We start from the raw sequence: 20597 nt of genomic DNA on the forward strand, positions 1-20597 counted from the left end.
CTCTGCATAGGACAAGGCTGCTCAACTTTGGTCCTCCAGTTATTTTTGGACTACAACTCCCACAATCCCCAGCCACAGTGGCCAATAGTGAGGGATTATGGGAGCTGTAGGTTAACATCTACAGGAGGGACCAGAGTTGAGCAGCCCTGGCAGAGGAGAAGGTGGTAGCAGAGAACAGGAAATGTTACCACAAATTGCTTAAAAGAAGGATACCAACCTAAGGGGGGTCCAAACCACACAAGAGGTCCTTCTGCCAACTTTAGTACCTGTTCGTTCTCAGCAGCGGCTGGTCAGGGATTACTGTGATGGCTCTACCTAGGTGCTAGGGCACCTAGAATTTTCCGACCTGTCTCCACCAAACCTAGGGTTGACTAAGGCTGCAGTTGCAGAAGCATTGAGTATGGAAGAATCATGATGTGTCATATACATGTGGGGAGGGGCTGAATGTGATTTTCCTTTCCTTCCAAAAACCTAGCCAAATCTTACTGAATCCCTTTTGTCTGGAGCCAGGGCCATCTAATGGCGCAGCAGGGAAGTAACTTGCCCAGGGAGCAAGCAGTTGCCGGTTCTAATCCCTGCTGGTATGTTTCCCAGACTATGGGAAACACCTTTATCAGGCAGCAGCAATACAGGAAGATGCTGAAAAGCATCATCTCATACTACATGGGAGATGGCAATGGTAAACCCTTCCTGTATTCTACCAAAGACCACCACAGTGCTCTGTGGTCGCCAAGAGTTGACACCGACTGGATGGCACAACTTTACTTAGGGCTATCCTTAGGAGTGTGCAAATAGGGGCATCGCCCTGAGCACCCCCAGCCCCACAACAGCGGTGAGCAGATTCCAGGCTGGAGTCTCTGTGTCCCCAGTGAGAGTGTGCAGTAGGGCTGGCCAAGTTGGAGAGCGGCTGCTACAGCGCATGAGAGCTGTGCTCTGCCACCAGTGGCAGCATCGAGATTCTTCACAACTCCCACTTGCCAGCCCAGAGCACAGCCTGTCAAAGTGATTGTCTTCCAATTTGGCTGGGCCCTGAGGCATACACTGCACAGAAAACTGGAGTGTGCCACAGGACTGGCTGAACTGGAAGGCGGCAGGTGTGGCAGGCAGGAAGTGTGTTCCACCCATAACAGCACAGGTATCTCCCACTGCCACCAACCCAGAGTACAGCTCCTACCTGTCACAGGGGCTGCCCCTGAACGTGGCTGGGCCCTATGTCGCATTCTTCTTGGCACACCAGTGTGCCATGGGGCTGGCCGAGTCAGAAGGACAGCCATTTCCCACTGCTGCTGATGCGGAGCACAGCTCCTACCTATTGCATGCTCTGCTTGGCAAACCAGAGTGCACCATGAGGTTGGCCAAGTCTTAGAGGGGCTGCTACAGCAAGCCAGATTTGTGCTCTGTCAGCAGAGCACTGCCCACCGCTGCTGGCCCAGAGCATGGCTCCCACCTTGGGCAGCTGCTACAACAAGCGGGAGACACACTGCTGGTCACAGCGGTGGTGGGAAATATCCATGCCATTGCAGCCAGCCCTGGTTTGCCAAGAAGAACATGACGTGGGACTTGGCTGAGCTGGAGGGTTGCTGCAACAGGCGGGAGCAGGGGTGTAGCTATGATTGAGAGAAAGGGTTCAAAGAACACGGCCCCCAGCTCCTGAGGAACCTCCAGCTCCATCCCTCCCTATTTTCTCCATTATCTCCCTCACTTTGGGGGGCTGCCAGAGAGAGGGATGAACACGGGCCTCCTCTTGCCTAGCTATGCCCCTGGGCGGGAGCTGTGGTCCAAGTCCACAGCGGTGGGAAATATCTGCACCGCTACTGGTGGAATGCAGCTCCCCCCCACCGCCTGCAGCAGCTGCCCTCCAACTCGAGCAGCCCTGCGGAGCGCCCTGGTTAGCCCAGAAGAGTGCTCCATGGGGCCCAGCCACGTTGGAGCGCAGCTACTGCTCTGGGTGGGAGCTGCGTTCTGGGCCGGCGGTGGCGGGAAATCTCCACCTCACTGCCGCGGGCTGAGTTGTACAGGGCAGCTGCTGCGGGTCGCGGTAGCCAGGAGCTGTGCTCCTCCAGCAGCAGCAGCGGCGGCTCCGATTCTCCCCACCACCTCCGGCCCAGAGAAGGGCTCCCGCCGGCCTGTCACAGTGGTTGCTCTCCAACTTGGTCGGGCCCCACCACGGCGCGCTTCGCTGGGCAAACCAGAGCGTGCCACGGGGCCGGCTAAGTCGGAGGGCAGCTACTGTTGCAGCGGGCGGGAACTGCTGCAGGTCGGCTGGCGGCGGCAAGGGGGAGATTCCAGGCAGGAATCTCCGCGCTGCCGGCCGCACCTGCTCCCGTTGCCCTAAGCCCCGCTGCACCTCGCTAGGGACGGTCCGGGTTTCCTCTAAGGCCGACCAATAAAACCTGACGCTAATTCTCACGAGCGAAGAAGAGGCCGCCCGGGCCTTGACCAGTAGGAGGGAAGGGAATCCAGGCAAGCTGCCGGCGAATCTGCAAGCCTCAAATAATCGTCAGCTTTCTCTAGCTGTTGTTGGCTGTCCGCTCTCATATTAGCTTTACCAAGGGGGGCTCTCCTCTACCGCCTTCACTCCTCCCGCTCGCAGGGGAGGAGGCGGAGCATCGCTTCCGTGATTGTTCGAACGGGCCAATGGGACCGGGCGAAGCCTCCAATCCGCCAATGAGAGAAATAGGGAGGAGATGCCAGCCGAATAGGTTGCACCGCCCTCTCAGCTCGGCGCATCTCCTCTGCTGGACGAAGTGCGACCATTTTGCAGGGGGGAGCGTCGAGTGGTGGCGACTGACGGTGTAAGGGAGCCAGGTCAGGGGCGCGGGGCGGCGGCCTGAGTCGCTGGACTCGGGGACTGACGCCCCGCGAGAGGGCGAGCGAGACCGGCGCCGAGCCTCCTCGGTGATTTTGTCCTCGTCGCCGCCAGTGCCCGCCTCAGGGCCTCAATTTAATCAGCCAAGATGTCTAGGCCTGTCAGGTGAGTCTTCTGCGAAGGGAGGCAGGCCTGGAGCTGCCTCGGCTTTCTCTCGCGCGGGGCGCCCGCGGCTTCTTGAGCGGAGGAGCGAGTGGACCGGGCCTTGTCCCACTCGAGGGAGGGGAGGCGGCCAGGCGTGGGGTATGGCGGGAGAGGGGAGGGGCGTGTGCAGGCATGCAGCGTGCTGCTCCTTGGTGGGGAGCCCCTCGCACGCTGCCGCCGCCGCCCTGCAAGGCCTTTCCTATAGGATGCAATGCTGCCCCTGAAGGTTAGCGCAAGCAAAGTCCACGTCTCTTGTGGGAGAAGGAGGGGGCGATGTGGTGGTTGTGTCTGACTGAGGCTCAATCTGTGCAGAGAGCGAGCGAAGGCATGCCCCGTGCGTCATTGTGCAGAAGAGCTGTCTGCGTTTAGCCGCTGGAGAAATGAGGGGCGTTGTGAACTGTCTCCGTGGGTCGAGTTATATCTTGGAGGGGCGATCGGCACTGGCTGCACCCCGTTGTGCAGAGTGGTGGTACATGGGGGTGGAAGGTTGCTTGCCTGCCTGCCAGAGGGGAGAGTGCGTAGCAAAAGGGTGCACCCTGGTGGGAAGGCGTGCATGTGCGTGCGCCGGGCATGTTGTGAGGGAATTGCGCTTTTTGTAGCACCGACCGAGCTGATTTAAGAAGTAGGCAGGACCATGCCTTGTTCGCACGCATGAAGGGTTGTCTCGCGTTGCTGCGATCTCATTGGGCAGTAGGGCGCCCGCAGAAAAAGAACTTCGCGCGCTTAGTGGTGTTGGGAAGATGCATCCGTCACATTTTGGTTGATGTACTCGGTACATTGATGGGAGAATGCAGCAATCATTTTGGACGGGGTTCACATGTAGCTGGTTATGGCTCCATTTAGGATAAACATAAAGAACGCTAAAGTAACTTGCATATTGGGATGACATAGTATATGTGCAGCTCTTTCCATTTAATTATGATGCATGGATATACAACTTTGTTTCAAATGTCGTCTTTAGTCGTAGTGGTGTTATCTCTCCACCATTCTATAAACTGGAGGTGGGGATAAAAAAATGACCTGGCTCTTTTCAATTGTGTTGCTGTGTGCATTTCTTTTCCTGTGAAGGTGTGCACCTGGATTCTGTAAGCATGGAGCATAAAGTTGTGATACTACATACGCTGAGACAGATGTTGTTTCGTATCTGTGGATATCAAGACAAACTTTGTCTTCACATTTGAATCTTTCCTTTCTCTTGGGAGTCTTGGGTCCCATTTTTCCAACAGTCATCTAGGAAGGTAGGCTAGATTGAGGGATAAAATAAGAAAATTGTTCCTTGTTCCAAATCATCTGCATCACACTGGCTTTCATATAGACTTTAAAAGCAAACTTTTGGCAAAGGTGGCTTTGGCAAGAACCACTAGAAGCAAACTTTTGGCAAAGGTGGTTCTAGTTTGTTTGCTTTTTAAACTGCAACTTAAACAGAGGGCAACATCCAGACTAGTTAGTCATAACTTAGCACCACTGAAATCGGAGACAAGTTAGTCAAGATTAAGTCCCATTAATTTCAATAGAACTTTGTCTGGATATTGCTCAGGGTAAACATTCTGCTTTGTTTTTCAGGGAGTTTGTAGGTTAATGACTAACATTAAAATATGTAATAGGGATATGCACGAATCATGATTTGCAGTGCGATTTGAAACACGTTCCCAGCGCCTCTTTAAAACGGAAAAGGGTAGTTGCATATCTGCTCTGCTACTTCCAGAATTGGTGGCGCTCCTCCCAACTGCCCTCTCGTGATGCCAGCCTGCCATTTGCGTGGTCAGCAACCATACTGACCATGCAAATGGCCACTGTGCATGCGCAGAAACCATTTGCATGCCAGCATCGCAAGAAAGGCAGCTGGGAGAGAGCACCACCAGCACGTGAAGATAGCTGGGAGGAATGCCGCCAGTTGAGGAAGTGGCGACGGAAGAGAGGTTTCGGGGATGTATTTCAAATTGCGCTGTGAATTGCAATTCATGCACACCCTTAATATGGAACTGCTTAAGGCTGACTGGTATCTGTGCACATTAAAGCAGGAACCTTGCCAAATCTTGTGGTCTTAATTGTCAAATTTTCCAAGGGACTTATGGTATGTTAAGTTGCCAAGATATATTCATAAGTTTGTTGGTAAATCTATACCAAGTTACTACTTTGGCCACTGAAGGATGCTGATGAAGGTTCTGTTCTTGATCTCCAGTGATAGTATCTGAGGCTATTCTCATGATCGGCTGAAATTGGGCTAAGGGAGCCTAGTCCAATTTCGGCTGATCGTGTGCTGCAACGGGAGCCGCATGGCCCCCAGCAGCAAACCTCCTAAATTACCCCTCCCCTTAGCCAAGGTTAACAGAGCGAGTGCTCCGTTAACTTCATCTTTTTGATTGTGTATTGGTACGACTCCACGCCACAGCAACACACAAGGAGACCCCCGGCCCCCACTATGCCCCACGCACTTGTGCAGGGCATCCTGGAACTTCCGGGGGGGGCACAACCCCCGATCCCCACTGGCTCCGTGATGGAGCCGGCAGTCCTGTGGGTGACCAATCCGGCCGCCCAGGACTGCAATTGTGATCGTCTGCGGGGAGAGTGGGCTAAGCTCACTCTCCCCGCAAACCCCCTTAAGGTGGGTCTCACTGATTGTGAGACTTACCTCTCTGTCAAAATTATGCATAATCCTAAAAAGTAGCCTTGTTATCTAGGTTTTGGTACTATGTTGATGTTGGAATAGATGTTTGGTATTGATGCCATGATCTTTGGCTCGGTATTCGTATATCTGAACTCATTAGCTCATTAAGGGTTCTAGAGTCAAGTTGGTAATCTGTTGAGCTACAGAAGCCTGCACAAAAGTAAACTACTTTACAAATATGTACTACGTTCCCATTTAGCAGCTAGATTCAGATGAAATGCTAAACCATAGTTTGTTACTAGCATGCATGTTGGACTCGTGTGCTCCCCCCCCCCCCCCCGCCATAGGTGAGAAATATGCTCCTTCTGTCCCCAGTCTGAACAGATTTGAATTTGTTGTATCTGAATCCAGCACATCCCAGTTTATTCTAACCACAGTGGACAAGCTAGGGTATTAAACTGAGATCCGAGCATCATGTTGGTAACAGAGAAGACTGTTTCTATTGGCCTGGAAAATTTGCCTTTTGATGTATCATCTAAAATGAATGCCTAGCTCCACTTCAATTCTTGTTTAACACACACATACTTTTGAATCCGCTTTCACTGGAAAGCAAATGTATGTGTTCGGAACTTAATAAAATAATCGGAAACTGATTTTTGAGAACATTCAGTGTCAGGCTGGTTAAAAGCTGAATAACTTCTCATGCTATGATATGAGTGTACCTGTCACTGATGGTGGGTTTTCAGCTTCTGAGTGGTGAAGTATGTAGCCTTGGGGTACTCCTAGACAATTGGATTGCAACAATGGTTAGGGGTAATTCTCACTTCTGCATATGTCTTCTGGGTACAATTCAAGATACTATCATGACATAAGAAACCCCAAATGGCTTTGCATTTCATAGACCAGCTCCTTCCTTGTACCTTGTTAGCACCAAGGGTATAGAGATGCTTTTGGTTGCTTTTCCATATCTTGAGAATACTTCCTCCTTCAGAGTTTTCAGAAAATCAGTATTTTGACTTCCTGATGATTACAAAAGGATATTGGGGTTTTTTTTAAAGTTGGGGCTGCATGGCGCAAAGGTATAATTATACACAATGAGCCTATGCTTTCCTTAATTCTGTGTCACATGATTCCAAGAGATCTTAATATTAACCTTTAGTGATATTGTGCATTTCACCAGATATCTGAGAATGTATCAGCACTTGAAAAAATAAGTTCTAGTAAGAACTAGTCTGCCTACTTCCTTTTCACTATCCCTATATCTGGACAAAATTTGGTCCAAATCAGGCTGTTCACAAGTTAGCGCATTTGTGCCTCAAAACATTCATGTGTCCTCCATCTTGAATGGTTTGTGATGATGTCATCCACCCCATGTGTTTAAAGTGTCCCTACAGCTGTACCAGATTTGGTCCAAATCAGTTCCCACTTGCACCTCAGAGATTCATTTGTGTTCCAACTTGAATTGGGGTGAATGACATAATTAAAACACATTTTTGAGCTGCCTCTATGTGCCCTACACCTGTAGCAAATTCGGCTTAATTCGGTTAGGTGGTGGTTCACAAGTTAGTCCACTTGCACCTCAAATGTTCACATGTCTGCCATCTTGAATCGGAGTGGATGACATCACAAACTACACCATTGAGGTGTCCCTATAACTGTAGCCAATTTGGTTCATATTGGCCCAGGCATTGTGAAATTGGTACCGGGGGAGGGGGGTGACACACACAGAATGCCAGGTGATCTCATAAGCCTGGAAAGTAGGCTAAAAAATACTGTTGCTTGAGAGTATCAATGTGGTGCTTGTCCTGGATGACCCAAGCTGTTTAATGTGAGGGAAATTTTGGTTAGGTACTACTGAAGCTTTTATGCAAGACTGTGTATTCTGTATTTAAAACAGTATTTTGTGTCTAGGTGATCCATATTTGGTACAAAGACATTTATCTAAGTAGTACAAACTGAGCAAGTTTGCTTAACTTCTGTTTTGCATAATTTTGCAATTTTACTATGTTGTATAGTGCTGTAGGGCACACAAGCCCAGTTCTGAGGAGAGCTGTAATTCTGTGGTAGCACATGTAAAAGATTTCTGGTTCAATCCTAAGAAGGCCTGAAAAGATTCTTGTCTGAAACTCCGAAGAACTGCTGCCAGTCAGTGTAGAGTAGTGAGCTAGATGAACCAGTAGTTTGATTTCGTAAAAGACAGTTTCATATGTGTTCATATTACAACTATTATTTATACACTGCTTTTTAACAAAAAAGTTCCCAAAGCAGTTTACACAGAAAAAGATGCTCAGCCATAACTATCAAGAAGCTCAGTTCTGCAGCCAGTCCCACATTCAAAGCTAGTTCTTGTGCTCCCATGGAATTGTAGCATACACGCAGTTGAGCTTATATCCTGTTTTCTTAGTGGTTTACTTGAAGGGAGGCGGGCAATGCAGTTAAGTATCCCTCTCAGATTTTGATGGTAACCGGCTCCTCCTCCTGAGTAAATTGACTTCAGGTGTGTAGCAATGTGCTGTGGTAGTTTTAAAGTACACAAATAAGATACATGGAAGCCCAGAAGAAGGTGGAGGGGCTCTTTTGTAGTTTATCTCCCCTTAAGGTATTAACAAAATTATTTTTTGAAATTTGAGGGGAAAGTAGGAGTCCCAGCTTCTCTTACAAACTATTTTTTTTAGATTGATGAGTAAAATGCATTTTGGTAAAGCTGCTTAAAATATTGTTAGCTTTCCCTTATTCCCTCAAAATGCTTTCTAGTAAGTATCTAATACTGTAGACTCTTGTATTATTACAATTAATGTATACCGTAGACATGTACAACTGTCTACCTGTTTCAGTGCATGAAACCATCAGTTCTGTGATGGAGATAAAAAGCACCAAAATCTCTAGATTAATAATACAAGTGGCCCTTGTTGTTCCATTCCAGCCTACAACCGTGGATTAAAAAACAGCGAATAATGAGACCTTGAGTAAATGCGAGTTGGGGTGTTAGGTTCCAGAGCCCCTAGAATGACTGGGAAATCACCCCAAAAACCCCAGGAGAAAATAAATAAGCGCAGCTCTGTACTTTGGCTACTATACTGTATTCTCCATGTGCTCCAGCAGTGGCCCCCAGCTCCTCCAGTAATATGTAACCATGAAGCTTTCCCACCCCACAATTGAAGTCCCAACACTTAACAGCACAAACCTCTGGCCTGACTGGTTGGTAGGTTGGCCAAAGAAGCAGCACAGAACTCAGTCCACTTCTGGTAAACACATGCAGGGGAGTTTCTTTGCTCCACTGATGGAGTTAGCAGCACTCCATCTCCAGTGTTCTCCTTGGAGCACAAATCAGGTAGCAAAAGCAGGCCCTTCAGAGGCAGAACTGCTCCATCATTGTCATCATCTTTTTCTTCCTCGAAGCTGTGGAAAGTGCAGGCGTTGCTTTCCAATGGTGGCAACTCCACAGCTGCTGTGATGGGTGCATCTACCTAGGGATGTGCACGAACAAGTTCAGCACTTTCTTTCTGGAATGCCAAACCTGTTTGAACACTGGGGTTAGAGCCAGTTGGGGGGGGTGCTTTTAAAAAAAACAGATAAAGCGCTCCTTACCTGTTTACACCCTCCCTGCCGCTTCCCCCCCCCCCAGCGGGCTGGTGCTCGATTTTGAAAGAGACGTGTGGGGCTGCAGCTTTACTTGCTGCAACCCCGATCAGCGTCTGTGCACACATGGCCGATGCGCATGCGCACTGGCCATTTGCATGGGCAGCATACCACACAAATGGCCAGTGTGCATGCACGCCAGCCAGTATTCCCTCTAAGGCGTGTGCATGTGCATGCACTCACACGTTTTTTGAGGTGTGCTCAGTTAATTTTAGATCTTGCTCACATGTGCACACACTGCCTTGATACTTGCACCCAGAACAAAACTCATTCTGCACACAGATGAAAAAAATTAGAGAATACTGACACTGGCCATGTGCATGCCGACTTCGATCAGGGCTACAGGAAGGAAAGCTGCAGCCCTGTGTGTCTCTTTTGAAATCGAGCACCAGTGGAGGGAAAGCAGCAGGGAGGGGGCAAACAGGTTAAGAGTGCCTTACTGGCTTGCTTGAATGCAGCCCTCATGCTTCCCCAGGGAGTACATGAACTGTTCGTGCACATCCCTACATCTACCTTTCCCAAGTAGCTGATGATAGTGGTTTGCTTCCCCTTGCTTTGAAGAGCCCAGTAGGTATCCTTATAGGGTTGCAAAGAAGCCTCCAGCTGCCTTTTGAACTTGGTGCTGCACTCCATCAGGGGATCAATCTTGAACACTTTGTCCGTCAAGGCAGTCCCCAGATGCAGAACCTCAGACGGCCCCTTTGTGGTGAGGGGTTTGGGGAGCTTCTCTTCCTCTTCTCCCACTCTCAGGAGCTGCCTGGATGATGTCCTCCAATGCTTCCTCTGTCAACATCCCCTGATGGGATTGGAGGAGTTCCTCCACCTCATATGGCTCAATGTCTTTCAGACCTTCTCCACCAACAGTGCATGAAAGGTTGGTGATCCGCTCCACTTCATCAGCTACTGAGGGAACAGCTGCAGCAGATGAAGAGGTTACTGCTCCAGGCCACAACTTCTTCCACACCATGTTCCATGTGTGAGATTTGATCTCTGCAAGGGAGGCCATGATGTTCTCAGTGCAGTCTGTGATGCTGTAGCTCCTCCAGCAATTGCTGACTGACAGAGAGGGATCAGCTTCCATGAGATCCAGCGTCCTTATGAAGGTGTGGCCAGTGTATTAGGACTTGAAAGTCATGATCAGACCTTGGTCCATTAGTTGGATCAAGGAGGTGGTTTTGGGCAGCAAGAAGGCAATCTCCAAGTATGTGAACTGCAGGGTCTCAGGATGTCCAGGGGCATTTGTTGAGCACCAGGAGGGATCTGAAGGTTCTTGGAGGCCATATATCCCTGCATCTCATGCAGAAACCATGAGATTTTTTCCTGGTCAGAGAAAAGCATTGCAGTCACCCATGCTCTTTTCTGGGCTCTCCAGAAGATGAGAAGCTGTCTTTTATTTTTTCCATTCAGGGCACGAGGGCTTTGTGCTCAATACCGAAGCATTGGCTTGACCACGCAGACCCCTGCAGCATTGCCACACACCAGCAGAGTGAGGTGGTCCTTGGCTGCCTTGAAATCCAGAACAGTTCTTCCTCCTTTGCTGATGAAGAAGCGCGATGGCATCTGCTTCCAGAACAGGTTTTGAAGATCAGCATTGAAGACCTGCTCGGGCCTGTACCCTCCAGACTCAATCAGCCACTGGAACTCTGCTGGAAATCTTTGTACCACCTTGTGATCCACCGATGCTTCTTCCCCTTCCAGCTTGACATTGTGAACTTAGCAGTGCTTGAATATTTCAAATCAGCCCTTGCTTACCTGGAAGCTATGCTCACTGCCTTCAGACATTTTTGCAGCTTGACCACCTATAGAACTGCAGCGCTTTCTCACAGATGACAGATCCATTTAGTGGTACGTTCCTCTGGGATTCGTCTTCTATCCAAGAACAGAGGGCTTTCTCAATCTGTTCCATGTGGGGATTGTGTGGATGGAATGCCACCTTCAGACTCTGAGACATGATGGACATCTCACTTGCATGGATAGTGGTTTTGCTTTTCTTGATGGAATGGACAGTGGATTCCTTGATGCTGTAATGGTGTGCAACGGATGTTGCACTGTCCCCATGAGCCAACATGTCCAGGAGCTTCACCTACTCGCTCAAGGGCAATACTTTGCGAGACCTTTTGCCTCTCCCCTCAGCAGAGCTCTCCAGTGTGCACTTGCTCATGCTGACTGTGGAAGAAGGAAAAATTTGTACAGTGGTGTGCAGTACAATACAGTAATTGTGCAAAACAACCTCCCCAATTGATGAAGTACAGGACAGAGCAGTAACTGATAAGTCAATTTTCCATGGATATGTACTTATAATTAATTTTTGATGGTTACTGTACAGCACATAAAAACAAATTTCAATGGATAATTAAATGTTAATTGCAATTTAAATTAAGTACAGTTATATAGTACAGCACAGTACTATAATTAATTACCAAGACTAGAATTTTTTTAAAATTGAATTTTTAAATTAAAAAATTGAATTTCATAAAAATTACAATTAAATTTCTTAGTGATAATTTAGCATCTTACCAGGGCTACACAATGCTACAAGAGAGTCCTCCAAGAAGCTGCCCGGAAATGGCTGAAGAAAGGCTCCCACAGGCTTGCAAAGGCTCCACAGAAATGCACAAAAGGCTCCAAAAGTTCTAGAGCAATGGCTCCCTGAGGACACCAAAGACTGCCAAACACTCTTGAAATTGTCTTTTAAAGCAAAACAAAAAACCTGTCGCACAACAAATTACCCCTCTGTCCTTCTCAAAATTTCTCTCACTGCCCATCAGCACATGCAGAAAGAGCATGGCCACATATGGACAGATCCATGCAATGAATACAGTGGATACACAAGGCAGGCCTTCTGTGAATACCGTGGCCAGTGTCCCAACCGCGGATGCTGGGACTGCGATTAACAACGGCCATGTGTGTAGTTCCTAACTGGAAGCTATTGATTTTTCAGAAATTGATTCTGGCTAGAAACGAAGCTTGAATTCTTTAAATAACGGGGATTTCAAGTGGCTGTTTTTGTCCACACTTAGTATGACACTTACTGGCTGCGTTCAGATGTCATTTCCAATCCCCTGAATGTGGCACTGTGGTGGTGATATGTTGCCGTATTGTTTAACTCAGTGTAGTCTTTAATACAGTATTCTGTTGGGCTAGAGGCAGACACTAGGTTCCCAACACCCAAGGAGGTGCTGGAAGCATTTTGAAAGAGGAATCATTATTTGTGGTATATGCACTGTTGCTTCTAGTAAATAGGTATTGGAGGTTTTTCTATTCTGTTTTGGGGCTGTATGGAATCTTCTAGGAAGAAGTTTAAATTATTTGAAGAAAATTAAGGTGTGTTTACTTTTAAATTTGAGACAGTACAGTTTTGCATAAAATGTTCTATGGTAAAAGGTTTACATTTGATGAATTATATACAATACTTAAAATTAAATCCCCCAAATATTGATTTTTTAAAAAAATCCCAGAAAAATGTGTGTTCCCGTGGCACCAGACATTTTGGAAATGTATGTTTCGAATCTCAAGTGAACTTGAGGGGATGTAGTGCAGCTGCAACATAGTTAACAAGTTATTTGAGAATTAAATACTACTGCTGAAGAATAGGCCAGTAGTGCATTTGAGGAACTGCAGCTGAAAAGTGCTATGCTAACTTTCCCCATCCTCACTAAGAGAGATCCTACTCTTTTAAGTAGGTGGGAAGAAGAATATGGCATCTGAATATGCTGGTTGGATGTTGTCTTATATGCAAATCTGAGGTCAGGAAAGCTCAAGCCTTTGGTGTTGAGAAAGTTATTTAGGTAATTCGTTCAAGTCTATCTTCTATCATCAGCTGATGTGAGATTTGAATGAGCTCTAGAAGAGTTCATTTGCAGAGCTCAGAAGCACAAGTATCTTGGAGTTAGTGTCATGCACAGCCAAACCTTTCATGGGTAGCATCCACAGTGGTGCTCGTAGGACTTCATGTGACTTCAGTCATCTAAAATTGTGCTAGTGGAAGAGAAAGCTTCTGAATAATATTGCACAAGGAGTGTACGCATACATTGGATGGTGCAAAAGACTGCATTGTTATAAGAGCTAGTCTGGAACAAAGGTGGATTTTTTCACCCAGTACTTTGTCCCTATGCTAAGCATAACTATATTCACACTAGTGTAAGGCTAGTCTGGATGCTTTCCAGTAAGGTCGTTCACACCAACATGAGGAAGGTGGGTGGGGAGGCAGCCTCCTACATGCCTCCCCACACAAACTCACCCTTCCTGCGAATGCTCTGCCACTCACATGGCACACAAGCAGCAGAGCCAGGAGCTGGAGGAGGAAGTCCTCTGGCATCCCACAGTACACTGCACCAGGAGTGTGGTGTATTGGGGAATTTCCCTGCTACCAGGGACTCTTGCTCCTGACTCTGGATGCTTGGGCTGCAGGCAGCCCAAGTGTTCACATGACTGGGGAGTGGGATAGAAGAGCAGGCTCACACCCTTCTATCTCATTATTAGCCCAGGTCAAAACCAGGGCACTCCTGGCACTCCACACGAGCAGCCCAGCCTGGGTAGGGCTGTGCAAGCCCTGTACACATTCTCAACTACTGTAGAAACATGCAGAGCTATGGGTGAGCTTTGAGGTGACTAGCTCTTCAACACTGGGGAATTCAGCATTTGGGAATTCAGTTCCAGTGTATGTATGCACAGCATTTTTCACACTTGAGAATGGGGCAGTTCCTCCTTGTCCCTAGCTTGCTCTGTACAAACCCTGTCTACAGTTAACAGGGTAATTCTGCTTCAGATCTGTTGCTTGAAGAGTGGTTAAAAATTATTGTTAGCACTAGGCTGACTCAAATGACCAAAGAAATCATTGCTTGCTCCACACATTCCCCCACCATCTTACTTGCCTGTGGAGCTTTGGTGTCAAAATCCTGGTTTGGTTAAACAGCTACTCTGTATGTTGTTCAAATCTGGAATTAACTGTGGTTTACAAACCATTATCTGAAATGGAGATTCAGCTCTGTTTGTAAACCATAGTTAAACAGCTCTGAGTTGGATGACATGTCAGTTTGTTGGAGTAGATTTCCCTTGGTGTGTGACCCAAGGCAGGAAGGGAAGAAAGGGAGTGTGCAGGCTTGGGAGGGTTGAAGATATAGTTGTCTGAACCAGAAAATACTGCAAACTGTCTGTTTTCTTAAACTAATGTATTTTTCTGCCCTTCCAGGAACAGGAAAGTGGTGGACTATTCACAGTTTCAGGAATCTGATGATGCAGGTAACTATATTGGTTCCTGGGCAAAAATGTAGAGATTTTTCTGCTGCTACTAAAGTGATGGTGGTCAAATGCTTGAAAGATTAATTGTGCTTCATGATTGTGTGTGTATAGGATTAAACTGTGGTAAAATGGCTATTTTTAACTAGAGGAGATGATGATGTGCTGTCTCGAGTAGATTCTCTAGAATTTCTAGTTTGCTCAGCCCATTTTAGCTTGTAACTTTAATTTCCATGCTTCTGAGACCATCTTTCTTCTTAGTCTGTGCCAAGTGAATTACAATAGGGTTGCTGGAACCTCCACATCATCCCCCCCTCCCCCCCGGAAAGCACACATTCTGTTACTTCTGTCTGGTGAATGAAATTGTTGTAGTAATTACTGAAAACAAAATATGCTGCAATCCTAATGCTGTTCTGTTGGTTATCAAGTTCAATTTATTTATAGGGTATACATGATCTATTGGAAACAAGAACCTGCCAGTACATTTAAAACCAGTTTGCTGTTTGTGTGTGGCTTAAGCTCTAACCATAGTAATTTGGTTTTTGCATTAGCTATTTGTCATACTTATTTTATTTTAGAAACCTAGTGGAATAGCCATTATGGCACTATGGGTGTGGCAGAGGAAAAGTGCAAATATTGCATGGATTCTTGTTAAATGCAGTATCTTTGTTGAAAGTATCTGTCAGTTTCTGTATGTCTTCTTGAAAATCAGCATTGAAGACATTGCTTTTCCTCCAGGAACCAGCATGTTTCAAGTCTGTGGTGTGATCTAAAAGAAATCCCCACTGTTGTCTGGTGAGAGTTCCAGAAACTCCCACACAACCAGTTACTTATTTCTTAGGAAATGTTTCCCAAATCTTGTCTACGTCATTTTCCCCGGTGGTAGGAGATCCTCATAATGGGTTTACTGCGCATGCCCGAGACAGAACTGGTCAAGTGACTCTTTGTAGGCGTAGCTGCCTCCCCAGTTCCAGTGCTGTCTCGCTCGGGACTAGACCTATTGGAGAGAGCTCTTCCTTCTGTTAGTTCCGACTAATAGAGTTTCTGGTCTGTTCGTATTTCTCTTTGCTAATTGGTAACCTTTGTGACTACGCTTCTCTCTTCGGCAATCTGCCAACTCCCTTACTCTCTCTTGTGCCGGAGGGGAGGAGAGTTACACCCTATTTGGTCTCCAAATCTACATAGTTTAAATTGCTGCTTTTTTTTTTTTGCATTGGCAAACTTGATTGGCTCTGGTCTAAATTTAGTTTCCAGTTTATTTCTAGTTATTCGAGTGAGCGATTACATCCTTATGGACATCTCTCATGCAGAGGAGCTTTTGCAGGGTTCAATGTCTGAAGCTTCTCAGTTGCCGCAAAACCTGGGCATCGCGTGGGAGAAACTCTCCGCTTCGGCAGTCGCTCCCGCCTCTTCTGTTTTGCCTCTAGCCTCTAATTCGGCCGCACCGGTGGTGCAGGCTATGGAACCCACGACTTCGGGGCAGTTACCAACAAAAGCTCCAAAGAAGTCTAAGCACTTAGGGGAGCAATCTGCTAAAAAGAAAAAAGAAGCAAAAAGAGTCCCTAGAAAAGGCGGAGGGACACAAGCGCCTAAGCGAGTGCTTGCTAATTCAGGCGATATGCTGCCGCTCTAAAGCCCAAACGTTCGGAAACTGCGCCAAAGGCAAAGAAGGTTATAAAAAGCGCTCTCAATCTAAAAAAGCCGACTGGCGCCCGGTGGGCGACCTGCGGGTTACGGATTCTCTGCCTAACAAAGGTTTATTGATTGAGCCACATCGGCCAACAACAGCCAATTTGCTGCCGTTTACAGATAAAGGGTCCGGATCTTCCAACGTAAGTAAAGATCCGTTTTCCCCGGGAGCCACCCAGTGGCTAAGAGAATTTTTTAGGCAGGAATTTTTAGTGCCTTCGCCAGCAGAGGTGTCAGAAATTACAGTAGTCCCAGAAATTACTGTAGCCCCCGTGGTACTGCCGGATACAGCCCCGCCTGCCAGGCTACCACCTATAAGGGAAACCCAATTACCAACACAGGGTCATAGGGTTAATCGCAGGCGGAACCCCAACAGGCAATGTTCCGAGCGCCTATCATCATCCTCACCTGACTCTAGCCCCAGACGCGGGGCTATTCCTCTGTCTGAGCGAGGATTTTTTGTGCCCAGACCACTACACTATATACGGGGGGAAAGCGCAGAATCTCGCCATCTTCTCCATCATCTGATAATGGGGCGGGGGGAAATAATCAGCCAAAACGATTGGATACCCTGCCTCCTTCCCGTCCCCTCCTACCCGCCCTTCCCTTACCTCTTGTCAATTCTCAACCTAACCCCATTAGAGTAGAAAATCCTTTAGGTCCAACATGGACCCACTCTTCCTCAGAAGGGGATTCTCCACATTCTCCCCCTAATGAGCTGGAGGGGCCCATAGACTCAGATAGAGAGGATGGGGAACTATCAGAGGAAGACGTAGCCCCACTGATTCCCAACTTGGCCAGACTATTCTCCCCACTGGATTTTGAGGTCCTTCTATCTAAAGCGAAATGCATCATCAACGATGTCTCACCCCATTCTAAGCTTGACCAGCAGGTATTCCCTGCTTCTGAACCTGCCAGCCCTGTGGTACCATTCCCACCGTTGTTCAAAAGGGTTATGTGTGCAGAGTGGCAACGTCCAATGGCCCCAAAACCCATTGGTTATATACCCAGGAAGCACTATATGGTACCCACTGATATTACTAAATTACTGGCTACTCCCAAGGTGGATCCTCCTGTGGCCCAGTTGGTCTCGGGGGCTGTAGTGCAAGCCGAAGGACAAGAGCAACTTAAATCTCAGGAAGACAGATGTTGTGATTCGCTGCTTAAAAAGGTCCATGAGGCAACAGCAGCATCCATCAAGATCTCCGCAACCAACTCCATTTTCGCCAGAGCATCCTTGCTGTGGGCTAAGGAGCTGGTCAAACTTGTTCCTCCGGAGATACCTAAGTTAAGACAGGGCATTAATAAAATGGCCAAGGCGGCTACCTTAATGGCAGATTCCAACTTAGATAGTATCCAGCACTCTTCGAGAGCTATGGCGGCGGGAGTAGCCGTTTGCAGGTCCATCTCACTTAAGACTTGGAATGTGGATTTTAAGTCAAAGTTAGCATTATATCAACTCCTTTTTCGGGTACCGAACTATTCGGTCTGGCCTTAGAGCCAGTGCTAGTAGAGTCTTGGGATAAGAAGAAGGTTATGCCTTCCGCCCGGAGGGGTTTTCGTGGTTCCTTTCGAGGTTCCTCACGTCCCCTTCGACCATTCAGACACCCCTATAGCCAGCTATTCTCCTCGAACTACAACCAAGGTTACGGATCCAGGGATTCCCGTTTCTCCAATTTTCGTGGCGCATCCAGACCACAGTGGAGACAAAGGTTTAGGGGCAATTCAAGAGGCTTCTCCCACAAACCGTACAATTCCTTCCCCAATTACAAAAAACAATGACACCACTCCAGTGGGGGGCAGGCTGGCGGACTACTGCACCACCTGGATGTCCACAGCCGCAGACACATGGGTTCTGGACTTAGTAACCAACGGATATGACATCGAACTTTCCTCTTCACCCACCGCGCTTCATCCCTACACCAAGGTCTTCCATTCCACACAAACATCTCCGGATGCTTCGGGCAGTACAACATCTGATCAACATGAAAGCAGTAGAGCTGGTACCTACTTCACAAAGGTCTCAAGGGACATACTCCATACTATTCCTCGTTCCCAAAAAGGACCGCTCGTGGCGAGCTGTGCTGGATTTAAAGAGGTTCAACCGATACATCCGGAAGAGAAAGTTCAAAATGGAGTCCCTGCACACCATAAAGGAGACTGTTCAACCAGGGGATTTCCTGGCCTCAATAGACCTATCAGAGGCCTACCTACATATTCCCATACGGGTCAGCTCACGCAAACATCTTCGTTTCGCCTACAACGGAATATACCTACAATATCGCACCCTCCCATTCGGGCTTTCGTCCGCCCCGCGTGTATTCACCAAGGTAATGGTCTCCCTGATATCACACCTATGCCTGCAAGGGGTGCACATTCACCCTTTTCTTGACGATCTTCTGATAAGAGCCCACTAAAGGGAGAAGGCCATCAGGGACATTCACACATCACTTAACTCACTCAGAGATCACGGGTTTGTAGTCAATTTTTCAAAGAGCCTCATAGAACCATCTCAAAAATTAGTTCACTTGGGAGCACTGTTCGACACGACTCGAGGGTTCATACGTCTTCCGCAGGAAAGAAGAGACAAGATCACCCAACAGCTTCGCCCTCTCCTCCACAAGACATCCAAGGACGTTATGACCCTATCACAAGCACTGGGCTCCATGATAGCTTGCTTGGTTTGCACTCCTTGTGCCAGGTGGCACTCCTGGCCTCTTCAATGGCTTCTCCTCCCTTGGCAAGAAGACATCATGGCATGCAAACAGACGATAGTTCCACTTATTCGGGAGGTCCGAACTTCTCTTCTCTGGTGGCTATTCCCAGCCCTCAGACAGGGTCATCGGTTAGAGGAACTCTACCAGTGGCTACAGCTCGCCACTTGGAGGTTGAACACTCAAATTTAAAAGCACATGGGTACTCCGCTGCAGTACAGAATACGATCTTGGCATCCAGGCGCCAGTCTACTCAGAGAATATACCAGGCCACATGGGCCGCATTTCTTCGTTGGGCTCGTAGTTCTAGTACAGATCCACTAACGGCAGGAGTTTCTCAGGTGCTGGCTTTTCTTCAGGCCGGTCTGGACAAGCAGCTTAGATCCGCCACATTACGAAGACAAGTGTCGGCTCTAGCCTCAGTTCTTAGTCTCTCTGATAAACTTCTGTCTCTCCACCTGCACCTCTCTAGATTTCTCCGGGGCACCTCTAACTTGGCGCCTCCTCCTATTAGACGCTTTCCCACCTGGAACCTTAATAAGGTGCTCAACGTGTTAACCAAGGACCCATTTGAGCCTGTTGCGACAATTCCACTAAAGAATTTGTCATACAAAGTTATATTTTTAGTAGCTATTACATCTGCTCGGAGGGTGTCGGAGCTTGGCGCCCTCTCGTCAAGGAAAGAATTTTGTACTTTTCAGAACGATTCTGTACTTCTCTGTCTGGACCCGACCTTTTTACCCAAGGTGAATTTGCCTTTTCATAGAGCCTAAGTTGTCGTGCTTCCTTCCTTCTGTCCGTCTCCTAGCCATACGAAGGAAAAGCTGTGGCATAAACTCGATGTTCGAAGAGCATTACGCACATATTTAAAAAGACCTAGAGACTTCTGAAAGTCGGATGCTCGATTGTCTCCTTCCACCAACCATCTTTGGGGAAGAAGGTGGCGACCTCTACACTGGCTGGATGGATTAGAGCATGTATACTTCTGGCCTATTCGGCCCTCAACCTACCTCCCCCAGGCGGGGTCTCTGCACATTCAACTAGGAGCACAGCAGCCTCTGCAGCGTTTGCCGCTCATATTCCACTCTCTGAGATTTGTCGGGCAGCTACCTGGTCCTCATCAACTCCGTTTATTAGGCATTATAAGATTTCTGACTTCTCCGAACAGCAGGCAGCCTTCGGGCGCACGGTCCTGCAGCAGGTTCTGTAAAGACATCCTGTCCTCCCTGGGACTAGTGTCTTCTGCTTGGGCACGTCCCATTATGAGGATCTCCTACCACCGGGGGAAAAGGAACATTGGTCTTACCGTGAAGGGTTCTTTTTCCTGGTGGTAGGAGATCCTCAGCCTCTCCCGGATGTCTTCCTTGATATTTTCTTGGGGGTTTGGGACAGAGGATAGCAAAGTTACGAGAGGCGTTTCTCTCAAGGTCACAGATTTCACTGTATTTTCTGTCCTGTTGTTTTTTCTCGTTACTCACCTGTTTCTATTTTCCGTATTCTATTACTTCCTTACCCTTTACTCAAACCATAGATTTGCAGCTCTCTCCGGATACTCAGGCGTGCCACACTCTACAGCACTGGAACTGGGGAGGCAGCTACGCCTACAAAGAGTCACATGACCAGTTCTGTCTCGAGCATGCGCAGTAAACCCATTATGAGGATCTCCTACCACCAGGAAAAAGAACCCTTCACGGTA

The 20597-nt window shown here is 47.8% G+C and overlaps 1 protein-coding gene across 2 annotated transcripts in view; it reads left to right on the forward strand.

Moving 5' to 3' along the window:
* The first annotated feature begins 2694 nt into the window (after positions 1-2694).
* The window catches only part of NUCKS1 (nuclear casein kinase and cyclin dependent kinase substrate 1), a 34590-nt gene continuing 16687 nt past the window's right edge, over positions 2695-20597 (forward strand). The window contains exons 1-2 of one of the 2 annotated variants that reach the window (XM_053245038.1): positions 2695-2974; positions 14452-14501. In XM_053245038.1, coding sequence (XP_053101013.1) covers positions 2958-2974; positions 14452-14501 — 67 coding nt within the window. In that variant the 5' untranslated portion in view covers positions 2695-2957. The remainder of the gene's footprint in view (positions 2975-14451; positions 14502-20597) is intronic. The other variant, XM_053245037.1, reaches the window with a different exon arrangement.

Source organism: Hemicordylus capensis, chromosome 4 (genome assembly GCF_027244095.1).
Source record: "Hemicordylus capensis ecotype Gifberg chromosome 4, rHemCap1.1.pri, whole genome shotgun sequence".
Taxonomy (NCBI): domain Eukaryota; kingdom Metazoa; phylum Chordata; class Lepidosauria; order Squamata; family Cordylidae; genus Hemicordylus; species Hemicordylus capensis.